This window comes from Neoarius graeffei, chromosome 11 (assembly GCF_027579695.1).
Source record: "Neoarius graeffei isolate fNeoGra1 chromosome 11, fNeoGra1.pri, whole genome shotgun sequence".
In the NCBI taxonomy this organism is placed as follows: Eukaryota; Metazoa; Chordata; class Actinopteri; order Siluriformes; family Ariidae; genus Neoarius; species Neoarius graeffei.
In genome coordinates, this window is record NC_083579.1 from 80,315,652 (window position 1) to 80,341,850 (window position 26,199).

Below are 26,199 nucleotides of genomic sequence, written 5' to 3' on the forward strand. Positions count from 1 at the left end.
CTCGTGTTGGCCTTTGAGAAGGCAGGTGATAAATTTTTGGTCCCTCCCACTATAAATCAAAATCTGATTGGTTAATTAATCTGTCACTTCCAACGTAAACATACACTGCCGTGGCCTTTTGTCCCCGAAGTTCTAACCAATGAGTGAGCAGCTCTGAACCCTTCTCAGCCTAGAGACAACAAACAAAACAATCTCATTGGATAACTCGATTTTAATGTTTTCAGGACAGTAACCCTTTCATTTCTGAAGCACATTTGATAGAAAATGAGGCCAAATTAGAAGAGAATAATTATCATGAAATTATTAAAGAATGAAAGAAATTAAATATAACATTTGAAATACTGATATGTTTGGGCTTCTCTGAAGGACTAGAAGGCCCTGATGGTTCCTTTCTGTTTACAAGAGAAAAACATACCAATAGACATTGAAAAACTGGAAGAGTGAGTGTGCATTAATAATAATAATAATAATAATAATAATAGCTTTTTCATGGTATATCAGATATATTCCATTCAGCTACTCATCTTTGACTCATTCAGTATCATGCTCGCCGAATGGAATGTATCTGATAGACCATAAAAAAAGCCAGCCAATATTATTTAAATATTCAGTTATCGTATGTCATCTTAGTGAAGACACTTAGCCAAGTGATTTCATTTCATTTTTTATTTTCCTTATAAAAGTAGACGAAATACAAAAGCAAATAGGGTTAATGTGGCAAAATACCAATGATATACAATGGAAACACAAAGCAGTTGAAATGCTTGTGATGTGAAATCCGAATAAACAAAGAAATTCCACAAAAACTTAGATCATCAGTCCAAACTTCAACAGGGATTTTTTTTCCTGGTGATTTAAATTTTTGTGGTTCCTTTTTTTCTTTTCAACTAAATGTGGGAGGACAAGAGGCTACCTCGTCGTGAAACCCGTAATGCTTGAGCAGCCTCGAAATGTGCAGAGTCGACGGTGAGCAACAAAAAGCCACCAGCTATTGATTTTTCACAAGTGAAACACTGAGACAGAAATGCGGCTCCGCGGGCAGGAAATGTGTGACGTTCAAAGTCCAAAACCACCCTGGTTTTGACTTGGACAGTTTCGGATGTGAAACAGGCAGGCTAGTGTGAAGCTTCAGAGTCCTGACTGGAAGCATATGAACCTACTTAGTGTTAAGAGGCGCATACATGAAGTTAAAGGAATGTACACAAGCATGCGTAAGCAATACCGCTACCATGTTCTGTTTTTCCTTCCACAGAAAGCAGCAGTGATGGGGGGGGGGGGTTTCAAACAGGCAAACATTGCAAAGCTATCACTGAAATATTAACAAATCATATCTAATCATAAGACATACAAAGTATCTTTTTGTTAACAATATTCACTTCTATTTACAATTCCTATTTACAGCTCATTCATTCATTCCTTCGCTCATCATTTTGTTCAATGCATCTTAATTGCTTACGTCATATTCGACAGTGGTTAAAAAACAAACAAAAGTAATAATTAATAAAAATAGGTAAAATAGAATGTATTTACAGAGGTAATTAATATGGTCCTGATGTTTAGCTGTAAACCTGCTGCACTCTATTGTCCCCATGGTGACAGCTGTTGCCCCAAAAAAAAATATCTCTGAGACGTGGCAGTGCTTTCTGATTGGCAGGCTGAGGAGATGCTGCCAGTGAGGGGGTGGGACTTGCATCAATGGAAGATGATGTCCCTCATAACTCAAGTAGCGTGACTTGGAATTGATTGAGCAGGGTCTCGGTGATCTCGATGAGGAAGGCGGAATGGTTGCTGTAGTGTTCGATGATGTTATCGTCCATGTTCACAAAAATCCTGGAACAGAGAGAATAAAGAAAGGAGGTGAATCATGAGGAGTACAGGCCACTATAAAAGACAAAATATTGACTTATTACATTAACTAATATTATGCATAACTTTTAAGCAGGGCTGTTTCGGGACCTTTTGAAGCCCTAAGTGACATCCTATGTATGAGATCTTATGGGACCCCCTGGTGGCTTGGGGTCTCTAAGCAACTAACACAACACATAGCTGAATGTTGGCCTACTTTCAGTTCAGTCATTCAAGCAAGTTCCTCCATCCATAATGCAAAGAAAGAAGTAAGATTTGATGAAATGTGCAAAAGTTAATCCTTGACTGGCAGAATGTTGAAAACAACAACAAAACACCGCTCTCAGAGGCGAAATGATATCTACACTGAAATCTACAATTAATTTCCCAACACATGATGAATGCAACATAACATTAGCAACATAAACATTAACAAGAGTTTTAGTTTAACGGGGAAGCCATGGCCTAATGGTTAGAGAAGCAGCTTTGGGATCAAAAGGTTGCTAGTTCAATTCCCTGGACCAGCAAGAATGGCTTAAATGTCTTTAAGCAAGGCACCTAGCTTCCCAGGCTGCTCTGGGTATGCTGTACATCATTCTAGATAAGAGCGTCTGCTAAATGTCTGTAATATAAAGTTCATTTCAGTTCACTTTTATTTGTATAGCTCTTTTAACTTATATATATATATATATATATAGTCATAAAGTAGGTTCAGAGAAATCCAGATGTAGATTCAGATCTCTAATGAGCAAGCCAGAAGTGACAACAGCAAGAAAAATCTCCCTGACATGACATGAGGAAGAAACCTCGAGATGAACCAAGCTCAAAAAGGAACACTGGATAGTGAGAATATAAATCATTCCTCTTCTATAACTGTATACTGTAAAACCAAATGGTATGAAGTGGGTTGAATAGATATTGAGCATGCACATATTGTGTAATAATCGTGTTTATGATTCTTAGGTATAAATCTACAGTATAATCTCCAGGTGAGATTAACCACTTAAACAAGGGTGAGACTTGGCATAAACTGTTTATAGGAAGTGCAATCTTTAGCGATCAACAACAACACTAAAATGAATCACAAGTGCAGATGAATATCATGATATAAAATAGAAATGTAAGAGGACCCAACTGTATTGTTTTAAAAATGAGCAGTAAAAGGTGCCGTAATTGGCCTCCAGTTCCCGAATCTAGACTAACATTTAATTAAAATACAAACCATGGATCTGAACTCCATTTAAACTTGGTATCACTGACACAACAAGATTTAAGGAGATAAATTGATCATTGTTCCATTAGAAAGATATTTGATTTGTTGCATACTGCAAGTTTGCTTCAGCCTTACACCTACATCATAAATGAAACAAATGTTCCACCCAGAAGGTAATGTGTGCCAGATCTGCCAAGCCTGAGGGTACACAGGAAACAGATTGATGATGTGGGTTGGAGAGAGCGAGAGAGAGAATGCTACCTAACCTGTCCTGTTCTTCCAAACACTACCATCATCTACGTGTCTGAAGGCCAGCTCACTCCGAATCACAGCAACAAAGCCCTGGGCTAGATTACTGATACTAAAACTCATATATAAACCAGTGCTGTACATGCACAAGGGTATGAAAATATAACTCAGACGGTGACAGGTGACTGGAGGATCTGCACATTTGTGATTTCCCTGCTCTACTACTTCGTCTTCCTTTTATTTTATTTTATTTTATTTTCTACACATTTTTTTTCCCTGGTAAAGAGGTAAAGAAAACAGCAATTATGAAATTCTTTTACTACACAGTTCTTGTCCATCCAGTCTGTCAACTTAAGTTCCAGAAAGCTGACAACAAGAGACCAAAGCTAAACTTAAAATCACAACGAGAGCATTTCAATACATCCCAGCCTTCTTTTATCTCTAAGATCTGCTCTGTCATTACAGCGTAAACAGCAGCCATCATCTACCGAGACCCTCCCTGTGCCAAAATGGCCGATGCCACCTTGTCAGGCTCTGTGTGTTTAGTGATAATGTCACTCACCCTCGTTTGCATTTTTTGAAGATTTTCCCAATGGTGTCTTCTTGCAGGCTGTATTTTTCTGAAATCTGAGCATGAGAAAGGAGAAACAAGATGAGTTTCATGTCAAGGATCTGGTGGCATGTACAGTGAGGCCTTCACATATATGACAAAGAGATAGAAGGAAAAGAAGGAGAGCAGGAAGGAAGAGAAAGAAAAGAGGCTAACCGCTTGCCGGAGTCCTTTCAAGGTGGGAGAGTTCAGCATCAGGGCGTCAAACACTTCCTCTGATTCTTGTCGTACATACAGGAGGACTATAGCAAAAACAAACAAACAAACAAATAAATTGCCTTTTTGCTTTATGTTTGTTCAGTTTAGCTTGATGAAGTTTGGTTTACATGTTGCAGAGTGGCTTTATTGTTGTAGATGTTATAAGGTGGATGTGGTCTTAATCGTTTTTGCCTTTGTATGTGGACTACTGAGTTTGTTCGTTTTTAATTTATGCAGGATCTTTCTACTTTTTATTCTTCTTATTGTTATTATTCTCATAATGTTTTTTGGACGCTATTTCTCCCTCAGTTTTCAACAAATCATCACCAAATTTCACATGAAGAATACATCTGGGCTGAATTACATTGCTATGACTTTTGGTACTGATCTGGATCACCGAACTGGAATGAGCCATGAAAAACAGGATTTTTTTTTCAATCACTTATAACTCTGTCAATTTTCATGATTTTTCAATGAGGGTTTTTTTTTAGGGCAACAGGGTGCAACTTTTCCTCACTAAGCATCATTCTCTATCACTTACTGTTCCAGATCTATAGGGTACGGTGACCAGACGTCCTGGTTTGTAACAGCTAGCACAAATTACTGTGTCTCTACCTAGTTTGTTTGTTCTATAAAGTTATTATTGGACAACAAGTCCATAAGCTCGAAAGTCCATGAATCCAAATGTTCATGACTCTGGTGCACTTTTTTTAAATCTTGGATTTGTTACAAACTGTGATGCTGTGAGATGGTTTTGCGGTAGTTATATTGCGGTTCAGTCTGATTCAGCAGGGTTTATGTTGTGCTGTCTATGGTAGTGTTTGGCTTTCGAATGTTGTTTGGATTCTGTGCTTTATGTGATGGTGTGACTTGATAGTTTTGTAGTTTTGTGATGTTTATTTAGTGGTGGTCTGTGATTCCAGTGGGGTTATGAATGAATGAATGAATGAATGAATGATGATCTTTATTAAGGATGCCAACATCACAGAGTGATTTACAGAAGGGTCCTCAAAAAATATAAATAAATTAAAAACTATAAAAGTGATACAATATAAAATATGAAAAAACATAAGTTCATAGAGTGGTTTACATCAACTCATGAAATAAAGTGTAACTGTGAATTAAAGTAAAAAACTCAGGTCCGACCAATCAAGTCAGCGGATTAGAGAGAACTGAAAAGAAAATTCTACTACTGAAGTACAGTAAGCTAAAAATGATTAACTTAGATTTCAAAGGTTAATGAAAATGACTCTACTAAAAATAATAATATATGAGATAAAGTGAGTGGTTTTTTTTTTAGAAAGAGAGAGAGACCATTTTGGCAAAAGATACTAGAAAACTACTTTGCAGAGGCCTTTTTTAAACTTTCTTAATGATGTCACTTCCCTCAAGGATGCATCTAACTTGTTCCAGTGTCCATAAGCCCCAGTTTATATCGGCTGCTGTTTTTTGGATATTATTGTTAAATCTAGTGTTAGAGTTGTGATAAGCCTTATTGAAGTTAATTTCAAACTGATGAGCGAACAGCTGGTTTAGACACTTGTAAATGAAAGTCGCTTGATGTTCAGCACATTTGTGGCTGAGTGGCTTCCAGTTAAACTTGTTTAAGGTCTCTGTTCCTGATGAAGGAAAAGGTAGGCTAAAATTTTCTAAAATTATTCATGCTGCTTTATTGTCGAGAACTTGAAGTTGTGCCATAAGGGCAGAATTTCCCCTTTCACCCCATATGATATCTGCACAACTGAAAATAGGCAAACTATAACTGTTAAAAAATAATATCCGGGCCTCTGGGGTAAACAAGCTTTGATTCACCTGAGAAGACCCAGCTTCTTATTTATCTTGGAACTTATGTAATCTATATGATCTTCCCAGCTCAAGTTGGTAGTGATAACAACCCCTAAACAAGAGTGCTCTGAGAGCACAATATCCTCCGCTGGCAACGATGCCGTAACTCTGGTAAAATGCGACTGAATTGAATGAAATTGCAATATGCATACTATCAACATATAACAAAGAATCCTGCCAAGTTTTGCGAAATTCCTCCAAAAATTGTGAGAGAAGTTGATTTCAGAAGGTGAGCAGCCTTCTTGGGATGGACAGACAGACGGACGGACGGAAGGAAATTGCCACAACATAATCCCCCTTCAGGCCTTTCGGCCAGCGGGGGATAATAACTAAATAAGGTTACAGCTTCTAGAATATTGTTAGCAACAGAAATACAAACAGAACCCACTTTGCTTAAGGGTTGGCTCCTCCCTATTAGAATGAACTTAGACTTCTTAATGCTTAGAGTAAGTTGATTAGACTCAAGCCAAGAACAAACTCGAGATAAATCAGAATTTAACATAGATTCAATGTCATGCAGAGACTTAGATGATATATAAAACTGTATGCAGATGACACAGTTTTATATATATTATCTAAGTCTCTGAATGACATTGAATCTTGTGGTGTTTATATTGTGATATAGTGTGATTTGTTTGTGTTGATGTTTCTGTGGGGGTAGTGTGTAATGTAGGAGGTTTTATAATGCAGTTTCGCATTGTTCATGTTGTAGCTCAGCTCTGTAATGTGTCACGCTATCGTACCTCTTTGCTGTTCTTCCCTGCGTGGTTGTTTGCTGAGCGGTAAGCCACACTGCTCTCCTGAATCAGAGAAACAGGCGACACGTTTCAGCGAGTTCCTCTCACTTTCGTCTGCACTGGTAGTCACCACCTAAGAGCCAAAGATAACAGACACTATCAGCATTAGAGTAAAAGCAAAATGTGGCAATTGAAAAATTTCCTACTGCACTCTGACAGTGTTATCGTTTCTCAGATCGAGGCAGGTGCAACCTGGAGATGCATAGCATCACACAAACACAATCAAACGAGTGTGTATCTAACCGCCTGAGCAGGGATTTTGTTCTCATATGTACATGATTGATACTAGTGTGTGACATGATCCCAAACAGAGGCTATGATTGCATGACATCCAACACTGTGTGTGTGTGTGTGTGTGTGTGTGGGTAGCTGCATGCATGCAAGATGCTGAGATGGAAGGAAATACACATCTTATCTGAAACCCTGGCTCCCAAAGAGACTGTGGGAAAGGCAGTCCTTCAGAACAGTGTGTGAGTGTGTTACCCCTCCGCTGTGTAAACACGCAATCCCTTTAACACCAGTGAATAAGGCTGAGTCAGGCATGTGTGTGTTTGGGAGTGTGCAAGCCCCTGCAAGCTAATCCTCCATGTCCATCAGCATGGCCGACTCTTCATGAAGTGAGGTTCGTTTACTGTTGTGTAATCATACTTTCCCTTTCCATCTTTCTATCGTGCTTCCCAGCCCACTTTTTCCCCCCACTACATATTTTCCCACACTTTTCCTGCTTCTCTCCTGCAGCTGTTGGAACATGACTCAACAGCACTGTGGTTAACCGCAAATCACAGGATTTCTGGGGGGAGAGAGAGAGAGTGTTGGGCATACCAAGCGCTGCAGGTTGCTGTAGTGGGTCTCAGGGATGAACAGCACAGGTTGTGTGATGTGGTCGTCCAGGGCCTTGAAGAAAGTGCAGTCCTTCCCAATTGAGCTGGAAACAAGCTGTTTTCCTGGAAAAAGAAAGACACACTCTTTCAAAAACTCTAGTGACACAAGCTCAACAAAATTTTTGATCTAAAATAATTAGCTAATTAGCACTGAAAGTACAAAGAAACTGAATGCTGCCATTTACAGCAGGCTGAGTTCAAGCTGGGACTTTACAACAGCCTGTAATCATTATATGAAAAAGCCATAAAAGCTTTTGTTTGTTTGTTTTTTTGTTTTTTAAAGTGGTACCGGTATGACCCTTGAAATGTCCTACAAGGCTGTGCTGGTGATTAATTCCTAAATGCTAACAGCAATTCTGTTAGCCATTAAAAAGCAAAACAAAACCAAACATTAATATTTCCCCTGATAAAATAAGGGAGTGAATGAATTATTTCAATGTGTAGGTCAAATATTTCATACCAAACACACCTGACTTTTGCATATTACTAATTTAGAGTTGGAATTTGAAATTAGCAAGTTAGCAAGGCAGATGCTAATTCAGTTATCACAACTACATTTACAAAAACATGTCATCATGCTAATACAAATAGGTCAGGGTCTTACCAAGCTAAACAAAGCAACCCTGTTAGAGATGAATAGTTATTATAGCAGTGAAAATAGTGCAAGTTGAGCACTTTTTTTTTGGGGGGGAAATACAGTCCTGTGCAAAAGTCTTAGGTGCATGTAAAGAAATGCTGTCATCCAAAAATAACTTAAAAATAATGAAATGAAATGTTTTAACATTAAAAAAATACTCTAAACTAATCAGTGAGCCATAATAAATGAAATAAAGTCAGTATTTGGTGTGAGACGAAATTCCCTTTGCTTTAAAATAAAATATCCGTCAGAGGTCCAGTGAGTGCAGTTTTATGCGGAAATGATCTGTAGGTTTTCCTGAGCATCTTACAGAACCAGCCGCAGTTCTTCTGGACACTTTGACTGTCACACTCACTTCTTCATTTTACACCAAAACCCAGCAGCCTTCATTATGCTTTCTTTTTTCATCTGAAAAGTGCGCTTTTATGGAATATGCTGCTCAAACATTTTTTTTCTGTAACATTTAAACAAACATTTGGACTCTAAAATGTTTTTGTACTGGCTCAATAATGTCGAAGTCATAAAATAGAAAACTATAACAAAGTTTGTATGAAAAAAAAAAATAGTGTGCCTAGCCTAAGACCTTTGCACAGTACTGTAACTATGCTCATAGCTATTATTATCTAGCTAATCTCAGAGCTAGCTATGTGCTAGGAATGAACTTTTAATCTCTTCAGCCTGCTTTTCAGTTTGTTTCCTGTTTAAGCAGCTCACTGTCTGGTATATTACTAATTCTCCAGTGTGTTCTGTTGCTGTTTTTTCTCTCATGTTTGGATTCTTAATTAAATCAGGTGAAATAAATTATGGAAATTTTGGCTTGAGAAACAAATGTAAAACTCTAGAATGGGGAATACGTATTAGCTAAGAGGAATGAGCTACAGGTGTGGTCTCTGTACCAAACTTCTGTGATTGCATAAAGCTCATTTTTCTGACAGTGATCTCAGACCTGTGTGATTATATAACTGGTTAAAGGGCAGGATGGATGACACGTACCACTGTTAGTGGAGTCAGCAACATTCTTGGGTCGCCTCTTGACCCTTTTGCGTTCTTCATCTCGCATCTTCCTCTCTGCACCCTGTCAGAAGACAAGTGTAACAGCTTTATAATTTCATTTTTGAACTCGCTTGACTTCAGCCTTGACACCTCAGTGATTTGTGCCTCATCAAAACAGACCTTCAAGGTACAATACTGAAAAAAACAAAAAACAAGCTGCCAGCACCATTTGATGGAAAAACACACTGGTTCCTTGTTCTTTGGTGATGCGCTCAGCTCACCTGCCATGGCTAAACCTGTCAGACAGGTACAATTCTGAATGATTCTCTCATCCTGTACTCACTAAATACTCTAAGCTAGCTATGAAGGAAGCCAAAGAGAAGGAACACAGTAGATGGAGAAGATAGCAAGAATATGAGGGTTTGGAGATTTTGATCAGATTAGAGCTGAATAATGGGATGAATGGTGCGTCTTATCAACCAGCAGATACAAACGCGTTTGTGTCTGAGCAGACAAACAGATTCTCCAAGTGACCTTTTTTTTTCTCCTCCACGAGTTGCTATGAAAAAAGATCCTCCAGGTCACAAAGTGTGTGGCAGTTAGTAACAGTGAAAGATGACTTTTAAGGCACCTATTCGCTCCGAAGGCACAATCTCAAGTCTTGGGTAATAGCCTAGAGGGCCATAACTGTAGCTTCGTGCTTTAGTGCACAACTTTATCACAATTACCACAAGCTGAAACACCCCAGGATGTTTAAACTTGCATGGAATTGAAAAGTCTAACTGACCTTATCGCAGAAGATCTTGACCTGGCAGGCGGCTCGGTGGATGAGACGGTTGGTGCCAGAGCTGAAGTCATACGTGTCGATCTGCAGGTTTAGAGGAACGCCTTTCACTCCCTTCTGAGATGAGAAATCTGTGCTGAGGGAATTGATACCAATATACACCTGTGGAAAACCAAAGAACCAGCTGATTAGATTTTAAACTATTGTGCTACACTTTGAGATACTTCTTAATTAAGTAATAAAAATATCCAGAAGTCTAATCTATGTGTGTTTTTGATTAATGATTCGACTGTTAATAAATCATAGTGCTACTAAAGAATAAATACAATTGTTACTGCTAAATCCTGCTGTTATTAAGCCACTGTACAATACAGCACATTTAGAGAGAGAGAGAGAGAGAGAGAAACAGGTTTTAAGACTTTCATTAACTTATTAACTACATTTTCATGTATTAGCTAAAAGTGACAGAGCTGATCTCAGATACAAGAAACAATGAGCACCTTGAAATAGTTTCTGAGCCCCGAGCATAATCATAACGCATGTATTATGTCACTCGGCAAGTCTTTAAGATGAATTCCAAGCATCATGAATGACAACCTACCCCTGAATGCTGAAAGATGGTGGGGCAGCAAATACACAAGTGTTCATTTCCATAGGAAAGGTGTGGAATAAAAATGGGAAGACTGGGACATGACCAAGCAAGTTTTAACCCAGTGCAACGAAAGAAAGAAAGACTTAATATGCAAAAGGTTCAGTTCTAAGCCAGGATCAGCTTTATTTGTCTTTGTAATCCATTATCAACAACTAATCTGATATTTATCTCTTCTTTATACATTTTTATTTTCTACCCAGTTTATATTCTCAGTCAATTGTTGTGCTCTTTTTCATGCTCTTATAAATTTAGTCTTGGGTAATTATCAGGCGTGTATATATTATTTTCTTTTTTCTTCTTTTTGATACTGCTTCCCTCCTCCGCCTGTTCTTGGTTTCGCTGTCCCACCCTAAACTGCCTCAGGATATTCTTGAGATCTCTCTCTCTCTCCTTGTTGTCATGACAGGTGCCTGGGGTGGTGACATGCCATGGATTCCTCTGCCCTTGTGACTTGTGACACACACCACAACACAAACAGATGGATCAGTTCAAGTGTGTGTTTTTATACCTTAGCTTCTTCATTGGTGTTCCAGATGAAGGATAAGGCGTTAAAAGCGACCTCGTCTACATCGCTGATGCCACTGAAGACTTCTTTGTAGTCAGCTGGAAAGAAATGCATGAAAATGAGTAAATGACTGCACTGTCAAATGAAATGGATGGTTAAACATAAAAAAAATAATAAACGAGAGTGGTTCTGCTCAAAGGACAGGTGATAGTGCATCGTTTTTAACTGTGAACACATGGTGAATGAGGTATGGTTCATGAGGTTCCCAGCCCTGCTAATTGTGTTGTGTTTCCATCTTTAACACACCTTTTCCAAATAATCAGCAAATTAACAGACTTCCTGAGTCAATGTGGGTGTGTTGGATGAGGAAAAACACCACAATCTGTAGCACAGTGGTACTCTAGCCAATTAGGAGCCACACCTAAGAGTCATTTGAAGATAAACCTAAATCGATTAAACAAATACAATCAGACGAGGCTCCTGTCAGATTGGAAAGAAAACCGGACACCATACAAACCATTAACTAAGACTGCAGACCTCTGCATTGAGCTAAGGGACTTTTAAGTGCTATTGTGTGTGTGTGTGTGCATACCAATATCAATGACCCTCTGCTTAGCTGTCGGTTGCCGTGCGTGCCAATGATTCCAACACTTCAGCTGCATCTCAGGACTCTTCTCATTTTCAAACACTGCCATGATCATAGTCTGAGAGAGATAGTGAAAGATAAGAACAGAGAGAAGGAACCAAAAAAAGTAGATCGATATAAAAGGTTTCTTACAAAAGCAACTTGTCATCAAGCTAATACCTTGGCTTAAGTTTTATTGTCATTAATTGAGTGAGCATACACTCGCTTGAAAACAGGTTGGCATGCCTCTCCCTCTCCATTTCTAAGACTTTAGTCATTTGGAGTTTTGGCGTAAATGCTACAAGACAGGATTTGCACACATACATAGGTGTGTTCTGGAAATGTATCAGCAAAAAGACAACCTTAATGCCACCAAACCTCTGATCAAATCTCATGCTAAAGTGTTCACCCCTAATCACTGGAAACTGTCATGGCAAGTGACAGAAGTGATGACAACATGACATTTTTATGAAATGATCTTTAGGGAAACCATGTTTTCAATCATCTAAGCACTGGGCTAATAGTGGGAGGTTGTTTGAGCCAAGTGTGTACCTTGAGTCATAAATAATGACACTCTAATCAGCTCTGTAATTGGCTACAGGTTTACCAGTAGATCTTTCAGCATATAAAACATTCCACATTAGCGTTTTATGGTATGTGAGTTGGTGTCCTGGAACTGAGCCTGGCTGTCATATCATGAGCACTGTGAATGGTGGAAAACATTTTAGAACGTACTAGAGCCTTCGACAATTGTGCCAACTTCCAGAACCTTCACAATCTTTCCCAGACTTTGATTTTGTTATTCTTTTTTATCTGAGTGTTTTAACATTTTAACTTCCTTTCCGATGGATCTCCACAAGTACAGGAGGTAATTTGCAACACCTTTCCAACCTCTAAAAGCTTCATGATCTTTTGGTTAGTATTACTGACTGTATTTTATTGGTTTTTACCACCATTTTTACTGAGATCCATTCTAATATCTTGCCAACTTCTAGATGATTCCTAACTTTCCATCCCACTGATGACACTTTCTAGACCTTTCTGAGAGTTTTTTGTTTGCTTGGTTTTTTTTTTTACATTGCTAAAGGTCCCTGTATGAACTTTGGAGAAGGTTCTACCACCTTCCCAATAATCCAATACTTTGCTGGTGTCTGTTTCAACTTAAAATCTTTAAATGTCTTTTCTCACCTTCACTTTGTTGCACGGGATCCCAGCACTGCTGTCCACTCCCTGCAGGGTGATGGGGTAGAACTGACCCTTGTTCAGGTACACCATAGGAATCTCTGTGGTCTTGTTTTGAGAGGCTTGAGATGCTCCGAGAATAAACTGAAAATCATCCCTACTAACAAAGACAGCACAAAAACCAAATGAACAACCAAACAAGAATCAGTAGTCTACAAAAAAAAAAAAAGTCTTGTCCCTAGAGTAATGTGAAATATTAGCAGTTGGAAGAAGGTCTAAGTCTTGATGATTGGGTTTGGTGTGTGATTATGTGTTCCCTGCATGGCTCACCTGTACCTCTCAGGAGGAGAGTTTGAGTACGAGTCAGAATAATCAGGACTTGGGGGGGCCACAAAATCAGTGCTGTAGCCTAGAGGCTGTGTGTGAAGGGAAAAAAAGCAGAACATTGTATATTAGTTTGCATCAATTAAGTTTGAGTACTGATCATTTCATGAGTCATAGTATTGTTTTGGAAATTTAAAACCACTTGTTGCATAGCAATACATAAATCATAAGTCAACTTGGCTTATGTAAGTTCTTCATGTGAAGGTTTTCTTTGTGAGACTCACTTCAGTGCTGGCGTCTAGGTAGGAGGTATCCGAAGGCCATGGTTTATGAGGCGTATTGAGCATAAGGGAATCAAATATGTTGTTGATGGCTTGCTTTTCATAGCTGTCGCCCGCGACGGCCTGGATGTAGCTGTTGTTGCTTGGAGAAATTTGCTTCGTAACTTGTGATTGATTGATGCAAATACTCTCGGATACCAGCTTCATGAGGTTTGAGTTTTGTAGAGTTGTCAGTTCAGGGGAAGAACCATGTGGTGTTCTGAAAAATAATTGAAGATAATTGTGTTCATTGTGGAGGCAAACTAGGCATATGTGTCATATTTAAATGCTACAGTTAAGTGGAAGTAGCTAGGTAACTTGTCATTTATTCAAGAACAAATAAAGATCTTAATGTTTTTTACTCATAGCAGTAATTGGAGAACTTGTTAAAATCAACAGAAACAGCACTCAATCTCGACACTGTTTGAGGAGAGCTGGGTGGGAGCTGTTTGCCACATAATCCACATCTCTAACTCTGTTTGCCTTTCTCGTCGTTGCTTGAGCTTGAAGGGGGAAAAATATTCGTGTTCAGCTGCCATTTTTCAGCAGCACAAAAGACCAGTGACTCAGCTGTCTCTGGGATGGGATGAAGAAGAGGATTAGAATCTTAAAACTGCTCTGACCTCAGCTAAGCTTGAGCTAATCTTACTAGCCCCCGCTCTGCACACTGGAGGAGTGGCAGTAGGTGAAGAACCAAAACCTGTGAGAAACACCGACATTAAGTTTCATACACCGGTCACCATTGTCTCTCTTGACAATTGGACAGGCACACCTTTATCCTTTCCAATCTCACCCGTCAGTGTGTGTTTGGGGTTTGCCTTTTATCTTGGCAGGATGTGAAATGAATTGGGCACGTATGGTGAAAGACGCTGGAGATTACTCACTCTCCTTGTACAGAAGTAACAGCTAGTTGGGGAATTAAGGGGAAGCCAAGGCTTAAAGGTTAGAGAAGCAGCTTTGGGACCAAAAGGTTGCTGGTTTGATTCCCTGGACCAGCAGGAATGGCTGAAGTGCACTTGAGCAAGGGATTTAACCCCAGGCTGCTTGAGGTACATTGTATATCACTCTGGATAAGAGTGTCTGCTAAACATGTGTAATGTAGTTGTTTGTTTGTTTTTACCTGTCTATCGGTTTAAATGTACTGCCAGCATGTGAACAGGAAGTCATCTTCTGCTCTTTTGGAGTCTATAAAGAAGAAGACATGAATGAATGAATGAATGAATGAATTCCTCAACTGATTAGAAATTTCTGGAGAATTTTTTTTTTTTTACCTTGCAAATATCACTTGCAAAGATGGAGATACTGTTGAGATCTTCCTCAGTGAGCCTGGATTTAGTTTTGCTGCCATCAGTGTCCATGTAGTTCCAGGAATCCATTAGGTAGCTGTCAGGGTAGCATGGGTAATTAAAGATCTCGTTTTGTAAAATCATCAGAGCCCTAGATCAAGATGAGACCAGAAGAAAGAACGGTTGAGAAACTGGGTTAACTTTTTTTTAAAAAGAAATGCAACAGTTCATTAAGATTTTGCGCGCACAGATATGAGTTGTCTTCCAGTTTGTTGCCCATATCTCAAGCAAGAAATATACATTGTAAAAAAAAATTGCACTGAAGGATGCAGTACTTTAAGCAAATCCTGCTTTAAGAAAATACCACCTGTATGGATTTGATGTCAGTGATCCACATAAACACCTGCCTGAACATTGCGAAATGTGCTACTGAGATGATCCTAAACCCTCCCCGATACATTTGCTCTATAGATGTTCTTAGCACCTGAGGGAAAGAACTCATGCAAATATAAGATCTCTGCTAGAATTAACCAAAAGAAAGGCGGATGTCAGTGTCGCTTGAAGACCACAAACAAAACCTAGGCATTAGGGAAGGATCGCTTATCTCTCCATGCAGGGAAAAGTGGGGTCCATGTTTGGGTCTTCCCCCTGTGCCATGGATTAGCAGCTAGCAAGCAAACAGTTAGTGTACTCCTGACAAGCGTTCCATCACCTGAACTCATGACAGAGCTCTGTTTGACCAGGTGAGAGGTCTTGTTTAGCAAATGAACACATTTCCTGTTGATGATTTTTTTTCCCTTAAATAAAGCTCGTTTCCTTTTTAAAAGTGACAGAATCAGGTTCTGAAATAGTCTTTCAAGAAGCTAGGACTTGAAAACACTGCACTGTCACAGCCATATGAATGAAACGACCCTCACATGACACTTGTTTGGTGCTGTTATTATTGCATGCCACAGCGGGATACACCGTGCCATGCAGTTTCAATGCCCTTATTTAGTTTCTCTGTTACAATGATCAGGTGAAAACTTGCTTTTGTGATTCAGAACCCCTAGGACAAGTACTATGATTATTCGTTCTTAATCTTACGCAGCCTGGTGTGCTCTGAGTCTGTGGGTTGTGTGTGATATATATAATGTGTGTGTGTTGATTGTGGTGTCAGCTATCTGTAAAACAGCCCTTATGTACTGTTTCTGATCAGGGTCTAATTGCCCTGTGGCAGAAAACAGATGGAGTGTCAGAGCTGCAAGCAACGAAACTATAACTGACACCTTGAGAATGTGAAAGGAATAGACAACTTCCTGATGAATGTCTAACATCTGTAAACATCTGTGTCAGTTTGATTTCAAGAAGTTGTCTTTGCATTACCAACCATTTAAGAGCAAATCTTTTAACTAGATTGATAAAGTTTCTTCAATAGATTTTATATATATATATATATATATATATATATATATATATATATATATATATATATATATATATATATATATATATACACAAAAGCACGTTACTTACTCAGTCTCCTTGGTCATGTCGTTCCTCAGAGGCAGCAGAAATAAAATCCACAGTCTAAGCTCTCCTCTCTGGTAAGGTGTGTTTCTGTTTTGATATATAAAGGAGAGAGAGAGGTTATATCTGTGTACCTCCTTGAGTGAAGTGGTTTTGATTTGGGCCTGCTGCTGCTGGCACATTTATCTGTCCCAACAAGTAGCTTTCATACACTTGCACCTGATTGGTCGAAGGCTCCGAGGCAGGTGTGTAGATGGGACAGGTGTTCGCCCTTAACTCTTGTCGTGCTGGAGAGAAACTCAGGCAGGTATGTGAATGGCACTCATTAACACATGAAATAAAAGGCTGAGCTTTATCCCAGGCAAGTGTGAAAAAGAGTCAGAAACCAAAAGGCTGATCTCAGGGAAATCCTTTTATTATGCTAACTGGGATATGTATCACATGCATGCATGTTTCTCTCTGGTTTAAACACAGGATTAAATAATAAAAGGTTTTGTTTCTTTACAGTGTTCTTCTAATTGCTGCTAAAAAGGTTCTAGGTTTAAGATGTTTGATGGGTGAAACTTTCCCCCAGAACTTTAGCCTGGATACTGCATCTACAGTCTGTACAATTTACCTGAAGATAAAGCAACGCAGAAATAAAAGAAAAAGCAGGAAAACCAGTGCCTTAAAGGAAATAACTGAAAATTCTTTCCTTAAATTTTATATTTTATATTAAATTTGGGGTATTTAAAAATAGGACTGAAACTAGTATATGTGAAAAGAAGTAAGTGTCCAGATGTCCCCAGAATAATAGGATTATGTGACAGTTTTGAATTTGGCTGATCCCCTGAGTTTTTTTCCCCTGAAAATCTGCAGTTTTTTTTTTAAACTAAAATAGACAAAATATTTCATTTTAGTTATGCAGTTAATGTAAGACTTAGATAATTAACTGCAGTAATACTTATGCCAATAGAACGTCCTCACAAAGATAGAAATATCTGATGGTTTTGACATTTGGCTGGTCCCCACAAGGAAAACTGCTATTATTTTTTTAAAACAAAAACTAAAAACTTTTTAGTCAAAAGGGTTATTTTGAGGTGATGGCTAGACTGAGATATAGTATACCATTAAATAGCTGCATTAAAAAATATGTCAAAGAAAGGTCCTCACAAGGCTATTCAGTGTGTGTGTGTGTGTGTGTGCGCACAGCAGTAGTACTAGTGGTAGTAGTAGATGCAGCCTGAAGGGCAGTTAGCAAGTCTTCAAAGGAACTTTTTAAAAGACGGGAATAAAATTGCACATGAGTATTTCAGACATTTTAATTGGTGATTTGGTGATTAGATAGATAGATAGATAGATAGATAGATAGATAGATAGATAGATAGATAGATAGATAGATAGATCTAAAATAATTTGCATAACTTACATGGACTTTGCAGTTGTTTCTATCTAAAACACACACACACACACACACACACACACACACACACACACACACACACACACACGTCTCACTATCCTTGTGAGGACCTTCCACTGACATAATTATTATTGCAGTTAATTAATGCTGTGCCTGCACCTAATCCTTAACCTCAGTAATGAAAAGGAAACTTTTTGGCTCTTTTGTTTGTTTGTTTGTTTGTTTGTTTGTTTGTTTGTTTGTTTGTTTGTTTGTTAAAAAACACAATCCAGCCACTGGGGGTGCATAAGCGTACTCTTGGTGCCAGTCCCAAGCCTGGATAAATGGAGAGGGTTGCGTCAGGAAGGGCATCCAGTGTAAAACTGTGCCAAATCTAACATGCGGATTGAAAAGAGAAATAGCAGATATGATGGAAAGAAGGAAGTTGGACATTTTGTGTGTGCAGAAGAAGAGGTGGAAAGGAAGCAAGGCCAAGAACATTGGAGATGGATGCAAGTTGTTTTATTATGGAGTGGATGGAAAGAGAAATGGTGTTGGTATTGTTTTGAGGGGAGAGTTGGTCAACAGTGTGATTGATGTGAAGAGGCTGTCAGATAGAGTGATAGGCATGAAGTTGGAGATTCAAGGAGTGGTAATTAATGTTGTGTGTGCGTACGCCCCACAGGTTGGATGTGAGAATGAAGAGAGAGTTTTTCTGGGAAAAGATGGATGAAGTGGTAGAAAGTATACAGAAGGAGCTGCATGCTGATAGGAGCAGATTTCAGCGGACATGTTGGTGAGGGAAACAGAGGAGACGAGGACATGATGGGCAGATATGGTGTAAGAGAGAGAAATGTGGAAGGGCAAATGGTGGTTGATTTTTCAAAGAGGATGAATTTGGCAATAGTCAATACATACTTTGAGAAGAAAGAGCAGCACAGGGTGATGTTTAAGAGTGGAGGAAGATCTACACAGGTGGACTACATACTCTGCAGAAGGGGTAACCTGAAGGAGATTGGAGACTGTAAAGTGATGGCAGGGGAGAGTGTAGCTAGACAACATCGAGTGGTCGTGTGCAGGACGAGCTTGAAAGTGAAAAAGAGGAAGAATGAAATAGTGGAGCTGAAGATTAAGTGGTGGAAACTAAAAGAGGTTGAACATCAGAAGGAGTTTAGGGAAGAAATGAGATGAGCATTGAGTGGTGATGGAAGTCTGCCAGAAGATTGGAATACTACTGCTATACTAGTAAGAGAGGCAGCAAGGAAGGTGCTAGGGTGGTCATCGGGAAGGAGGAAGGAAAACAAGGAGACATGGTGGTGGAACAAAGAAGTGCAGGAAATTATAAAAGAGAAGAGGCTAGCAAAGAAGAATTGGGATGATCAGAGAGATGAGGAAAGCAGGCGGTTATACAGAGAGATGAGACAGAAGACAAAAAGAGCGGTAGCGAAATCAGATGCATACCAGGAGTTGTACAAAAGACTGGAGACCAAAGAAGGAGAGAAAGACCTGTACAGACTAGCTAGGCAGAGAAACAGGGAAGCAAGGGATGTAGTACAGCAGGTAAGAGTGATGAAAGATGGAAATGGAAATGTGCTGACAAACAAAGAGAGTGTATTAAGAAGGTGGAAAGAGTACTTTGAGGATTTATTAAATGAGGAGAATCCAAGAGAGACAAGGTCAGATTTGTTGGCGACAGCAAATCAGGAAGCAGAGTTGGTTAGTAAGGATGAGGTGAGGGCAGCCATGAAAAGAATGAAGACTGGGAAAGCAGTCGGACCAGATGGTATCCCGATTGAGGGTTGGAGATGTTTGGGTGAGACAGCTGTGGAGTTCCTAACAAGATTGTTTAATAAGATCCTAGAGAATGAGAAAATGCCAAATGAATGGAGAAAGAGTGTGCTCCTCCCAATATACAAGAAAAAGGGAGATGTACAGAGCTGCAGTAATTACAGAGGGATAAAATTGATGAGGCACACCATGAAGTTATGGGAAAGGGTATTGGAGGCGAGATTGAGAAGAGAGGTAGCAATCTGTGAACAATAGTACAGGTTTATGCCAAGGAAGAGCACAATTTTTGCTTTAAGAATGTTAATGGAGAAGTATAGGGAAGGCCAGAGAAAGCTACATTGTGCGTTTGTAGACCTGGAGAAGGCATACGATAGAGTGCCGAGAGATGAGTTATGGTATTGTATTAGAAAGTGTGGAATGAATGATAAGTATATAAGAGTGGCGCAAGACATGTATGAGAACAGTGAAACAGCAGTGAGGTGTGCAGTTGGAACGACTGAATAGTTTCAAGGTGAAGGTGGGACTTCATCAAGGATCTGCTTTGAGTCCTTTTTTGCTTGCCATAGTGATGGATAGCTTGATGGATGAAGTGAGGCAAGAGTCACCATGGAACATGATGTTTGCGGCTGATGTTGTGATATGTGGTGAAAGTAGAAAGGAGGTTGAGTTGGGTTTGGAGAGATGGAGGGATGCATTGGAACAAAGAGGAATGAAGGTAAGCAGTAGCAAAACAGAATACATGTGCATCAATGAGAATGGGGATGAGAGTGTAGTGAAGATGCAAGGAGCAGACGTAAAGAAAGTTGGTGAATTCAAGTACCTGGGGTCAACTGTGCAGGAAAATGGGGGCTGCGATAGTGAGGTGAGAAAGAGAGCGCAGGCAGGGTGGAGCAGTTGGAGAAGGATTTCGGGAGTCATTTGTGATCGGAAAGTCCCAGCAAAAGTGAAAGGTAAGATGTATAAGACAGTAGTGAAACCAGCTGTGATGTACGGATCGGAGACCGTCCCCTTAATGAAGAGACAGGAGGCAAAGTTGGAGGTGGCGGAGTTGAGGATGTTAAGGTTTGCGATGGGAGGGACAAGGTTGGACAGGATAAGGAACGAGCACATCAGAGGGACAGCACATGTGGAGAGCTTGGGAATTAAGCTAAGAGAGATGAGACTGAGATGGTATGGGCACATCCTGAGAAGAGATGCAGAGCATGTGGGAAGGAGAATGTTGAGGATGGAGCTGCCAGGCAAACGAAAACGAGGAAGGCCAAAGAGGAGATACATGGATGTGGTGAGAGAGGACATGAAAGTGGCAGGTGTGGTAGAGAAGGATGCGGAAGACAGGGAGCAATGGAGACAAAAAATCCGCTGTGGCGACCCCTAATTGGGAGCAGCCAAAAGAAGAAGAAGAAGTTGTTTAAAAAATACAACAGCAGCAATTTCCTTGTGGGGACCATCCAAATGTCTCCACAAGTTCGAAATTGTCAGATTTTACTATTCTTGTAGGGACAGTTGGTCCTCAGTCGTATATAAAAACATGTGCACGCGCACACACACACACACACACACACACACACACACACACACACACACACACACACAAACAAAAAAAAAACCCCAGAGCAATTACTTGAGAAATTAATGTGAAGTATTGCTCATCTCTGCATCCTCCAGCACCTGCAGGACTTTTTAAATCTTTCAAATCGCTAATAAGGAACATTTCACTGAATTTTCCCTTCACATTACACATCACATTCACAGGTAATCTGAGTCATGCTGTTCTCTGCACCCTATAATTTGCAAGATAACAATAAGATAAATTAATGCGGTGCTTATCCAAAGCCCAGAGCACACTCCACACTGATACACAACACAGAATGTAATAACAGAGCATCTACAGTCTATCCAGCATAAAACAGTGTGTGTTTGTGTATGACTTTTGGTTATGCATGATTTATCGCGTGGCAGTGGAGGAATGTGCGTGCTGAGCAACCTGCCTTTACACTCCCACATATCTATAAACACACAAATACATAGGTATCCTGGCATAAATCCAAATGCCCCACGCCCCGCCCGCCCAGAGTCCTTGGGGCAAATTGGCCATAAGCCGAAAGGAGGTGGCAAAAAAAGACAGACGAGGAGAAATGTCAGAGTGAGATTTCAATATAACACATTAACGAAACTAATGCAGTTCACTTTAATGTCCATCAGTTTCATCTTTCTGCTTCATCAATGTCTGTGCAATGTCAGTGTACACCCTGCATCACCCATTATAGCCTATACACTGTATTACTCACTTCTCTCATTTCTTTCTCTGCCTTTTTTTTCACCTGATCATCTTCTTCTTTCTCCTTCTGTTTCCAAAGAACAAATAAATCAATTCTGACCAGAACACGTCAGTAGGTAACCTGACGTGTGAGAAACACATAAGAGAGTGCGAATCCAAACCTGCATTTCAATCTGAATGAGTGTGTGAGAGTGCGTCACATCTGGCAGCAGGTGTTAATGGTGATGAGTTTGAAAAAGAACAAGCCATAAAAGAGAAATACGCCCAAACCCACCTAGAAACCACCAGCAAAACCAAGTGGACCTTTAAAAATCGCATATAATTGAGCTGATATTTACATCAGAAAAGAAATGTGATAAATCATGAAGCCGCTTTCTAACTTCATGATCTTACACAAGAGAAATATTTTGAGGGAAAATGCAAAATGCCATGTAATGATGAGGACGACAATAAATGTTATCTAGTTATATAATTATATAGTTTTATTTAAAGCCTGAAATAGAAATTAAACCACAATAAATTATAGTGAATTTAGTATAGTTCCTCATAGAAAACTACGTGTGTTTTCAATATCACTACATATGTACATGTATACAAACACATTTTGATTTTGGAATATATGATATAATAATAGAATTGTAATGCATCTAATCATACATATGCTTTACATTTTAATAAACCCTTGTGCAAAACTGGATATTTACAGTATAACTGTACTGTACTAGACTGTAAAAAACTACTGTAGATTTTACAGTAAAGTACTTTAATATTTATTTATACTGTATTATTTTAAACATAGTATAAAATCACACATCATCTGGTACATTTGCTCATTTGGCTGATGCAGAGTACATCTGAGCTGAAGGTTAAAGGTCTTGTTCAGGGATCCAACTACAGTGGTGCTTGAAAGTTTGTTAACCCTTTAGAATTTTCTATATTTCTGCATAAATGATCTAAAACATCATCAGATTTTCACACAAGTCCTAAAAGTAAATAAAGAGAACCCAGTTAAACAAATGAGACAAAAATATTATACTTGGTCATTTATTTATTGAGGAAAATGATCCAATATTACATATCTGTGAGTGGCAAAAGTATGTGAACCTCTAGGATTAGCAGTTAATTTGAAGGTGAAATTAGAGTCAGGTGTTTTCAATCAATGGGATGACAATCAGGTGTGAGTGGGCACCCTGTTTTATTTAAAGAACAGGGATCTATTAAAGTCTGATCTTCACAACACATGTTTGTGGAAGTGTATCATGGTATGAACAAAGGAGATTTCTGAGGACCTCAGAAAAAGCGTTGTTGATGCTCATCAGGCTGGAAAAGGTTACAAAACCATCTCTAAAGAGTTTGGACTCCACCAATCCACAGTCAGACAGATTGTGTACAAATGGAGGAAATTCAAGACCATTGTTACCCTCCCCTGGAGTGGTCGACCAACAAAGATCACTCCAAGAGCAAGGCGTGTAATAGTCGGCAAGGTCACAAAGGACCCCAGGGTAACTTCTAAGCATCTGAAGGCCTCTCTCACATTGGCTAATGTTAATGTTCATGAGTCCACCATCAGGAGAACACTGAACAACAATGGTGTGCATGGCAGGGTTGCAAGGAGAAGGCCACTGCTCTCTAAAAATAACATTACTGCTTGTCTGCAGTTTGCTAAAGATCACGTGGACAAGCCAGAAGGCTACTGGAGAAATGTTTTGTGGACAGGTGAGACCAAAATAGATCTTTTTGGTTTAAATGAGAAGTGTTATGTTTGGAGAAAGGAAAACACTGCATTCCAGCATAAGAACCTTATCCCATCTGTGAAACATGGTGGTGGTAGTATCATGGTTTGGGCCTGTTTTGCTGCATCTGGGCCAGGACGGCTTGCCATCATTGATGGAACAATGAATTCTGAATTATACCAGTGAATTCTAAAGGAAAATGTAAGGACATCTGTCCATGAACTGAATCTCAAGAGAAGGTGGGTCATGCAGCAAGACAACGACCCTAAGCACACAAGTCGTTCTACCAAAGAATGGTTAAAGAAGAATAAAGTGAATGTTTTGGAATAACCAAGTCAAAGTCCTGACCTTAATCCAATCTAATTGTTGTGGAAGGACCTGAAGCAAGCAGTTCATGTGAGGAAACCCACCAACATCCCAGAGTTGAAGCTGTTCTGTACGGAGGAACGGGCTAAAATTCCTCCAAGCCGGTGTGCAGGACTGATCAACAGTTACTGCAAACGTTTAGTTGCAGTTATTGCTGTACAAGGGGGTCACACCAGATACTGAAAGCAAAGGTTCATATACTTTTGCCACTCACAGATATGTAATACTGGATCATTTTCCTCAATAAATAAATGACCAAGTATAATATTTTTGTCTCATTTGTTTAACTGGGTTAACTTTTAGGACTTGTGTGAAAATCTGATGATGTTTTGGGTCATATTTATGCAGAAATATACAGTAGAAAATTCTAAAGGGTTCACAAACTTTCAAGCACCACTGTTCTGTGGGATTGGACCATATGGGCTAGCCATTATGTCCCATGTGAATCAATGAGCCTTCGACACCCATGACCCTGTGGCCAGTTCACCGGTTGTCCTTCCTTGGTCCACTTTTGGTAGATACTAACCACTACATACTGGGAACACCCAGTGAAGCATCCTCTTCAGGGTCTGGTTGAATCGTCCCACCAGACCGTCCATTTTGCGGGTGGTAGACCGAGTTCCATTGATATTTAATCTGCAGCAGCTGTCACAGGTCAGCCATCAGTTTTGAAACAAGGGCATGCTCTGGTCAAGGAGCAGGTCTTTTGGGATTCCCATCTGGTTGAAGGGGAGGACCAGTTCTTGTGCAATATTCATTCAGGTAGCTTTTCAGAGGGGGATAGCCTTGGGATTACCTTGTCATGTAGTCCACCAGTACCAGCATATATTCATGGCCCAGGTGAACTTGGATAGTGGCCCTACCCAGTCCATGCCTACCTGCTCAAATGACATGTTGATAATGTGCAGTGGGACGAGGAGCAGACCCGTTGCAACAAGGTAGGCAGACTTGGGAATTGCCTAGGGCCCCAGCCCTCGAAGGACCCCCGCTGCTGAACGACTGGTTATGTATTCAATAGCAATGACAACTTTTTGAGCGCGGCAGCGCAGCGCCTAATGACACTTGTTGAAATACCCTAGTTCCAAGGGGGGCCCCCTAATGCACAACAGCACCTCCCTGCATGCTTTGGCTGAAAAGTGCAATGACAGTCTGTTGTCAACCCCTCAATGCCCATCTCCATCCAGTCAAGTGGTTGCAGAGCTCTGCGGCAAAAAAAAACAACAAAATCAAATATGGAGCGAAATTAACCCTCAGGGAGCCAGAAGAGAAAGAAGAAAAGGGAAGAGGAAGACAAAAAAAACAAGACACTGGTAAGTGAGAATGTACACACTCATTAATACCAAGCGGGTCGACAAGCAAATTTGGTAGCTAGCTTACGTTAATGGTAGTTATCTTGTAGACAGTGTTTATAACAGTGATGTAAACATTGTCATGCACAATAGGCTTACAAATTTGCAAGGACTGGCTAAAAATTCTAATATGTGCCACACAAATAGGTGAAAGACTGTCAACTTCTCCCAGATTAACTTATTGTGTTTATCAAAATGTCATAGTCAGAGTTAGTTTCAGCGAGCTGCATGGCTTTCATCAGAAGTAGCTAGTGTGTCGTGAGCATGAATGGAGTAGGACAGGGGATGGCTCACAAGAAAGCTCTTTTTTACATAAATAGGCTACGTTTGTGACCTTGGTTGGATATTAATGGAGTAATTCAGCTAAGAAACCCGAACTTTCTGCAAGGAAGCCCTGCTGCGATCAGCACGGCTAATGGCTACGACATGGCAAGTTTGCTTCGCTTGTGTCTCTGTATTGTTTTTGCTTCCATGGGAAGGAAGGACAGCCCTTGCCATTTTCTCTGAAGCTTATTAAGAACTATATGAGGTCCGCCATGGGCCAAGAGAGGCTCTCCGGACTGGCACTGATGTCAATTGAATGTGATGTCCGCAGGTCTTTGGACATGGAGGGTATTGTGGCTGCCTTTGCTGAAGCCAAAGCCCGCAAGCAGCAGTTTTAGACATTTTGCCCATGATTCTAGTTGTGTATTCTTAAATTTTTATGTGTTTTTCTATACCTTTTGCACTTTTCTGTGTGTGCTGGTTCTTATTAAGATTCTTATTCATGTTTGTAATCATTTAATCACCATTTGAAGTTATTTCTACTTGTGTATATACTGTAAATATTTAGTGTTGTGTTATTTGCAC

At 39.7% G+C, this 26,199-nt stretch overlaps 1 protein-coding gene across 3 annotated transcripts; it reads right to left on the reverse strand.

Annotated features, from left to right (window-relative positions):
• Positions 1-651: 651 nt before the first annotated feature.
• grhl3 (grainyhead-like transcription factor 3) lies at positions 652-16,622 on the reverse strand. 3 transcript variants are annotated; one of them, XM_060934773.1, is made up of 15 exons: positions 16,462-16,622; positions 14,932-15,043; positions 14,781-14,845; positions 13,625-13,880; positions 13,347-13,432; positions 13,023-13,176; positions 11,802-11,913; positions 11,213-11,307; positions 10,056-10,214; positions 9,269-9,350; positions 7,580-7,701; positions 6,704-6,830; positions 4,074-4,159; positions 3,870-3,934; positions 652-1,830 (listed from the first exon to the last, which is right to left on the reverse strand). In XM_060934773.1, the coding sequence occupies exons 1-15, from the start codon at positions 16,476-16,478 to the stop codon at positions 1,713-1,715; spliced, it is 1,656 nt and encodes a 551-aa protein (XP_060790756.1). In that variant the 5' UTR covers positions 16,479-16,622; the 3' UTR covers positions 652-1,712. The 3 variants fall into 3 exon arrangements, with proteins under 3 accessions (XP_060790756.1, XP_060790755.1, XP_060790754.1); XM_060934772.1 differs by having other exon boundaries at positions 13,023-13,173; positions 14,932-15,097; XM_060934771.1 differs by having other exon boundaries at positions 14,932-15,097.
• Positions 16,623-26,199: the final 9,577 nt, after the last annotated feature.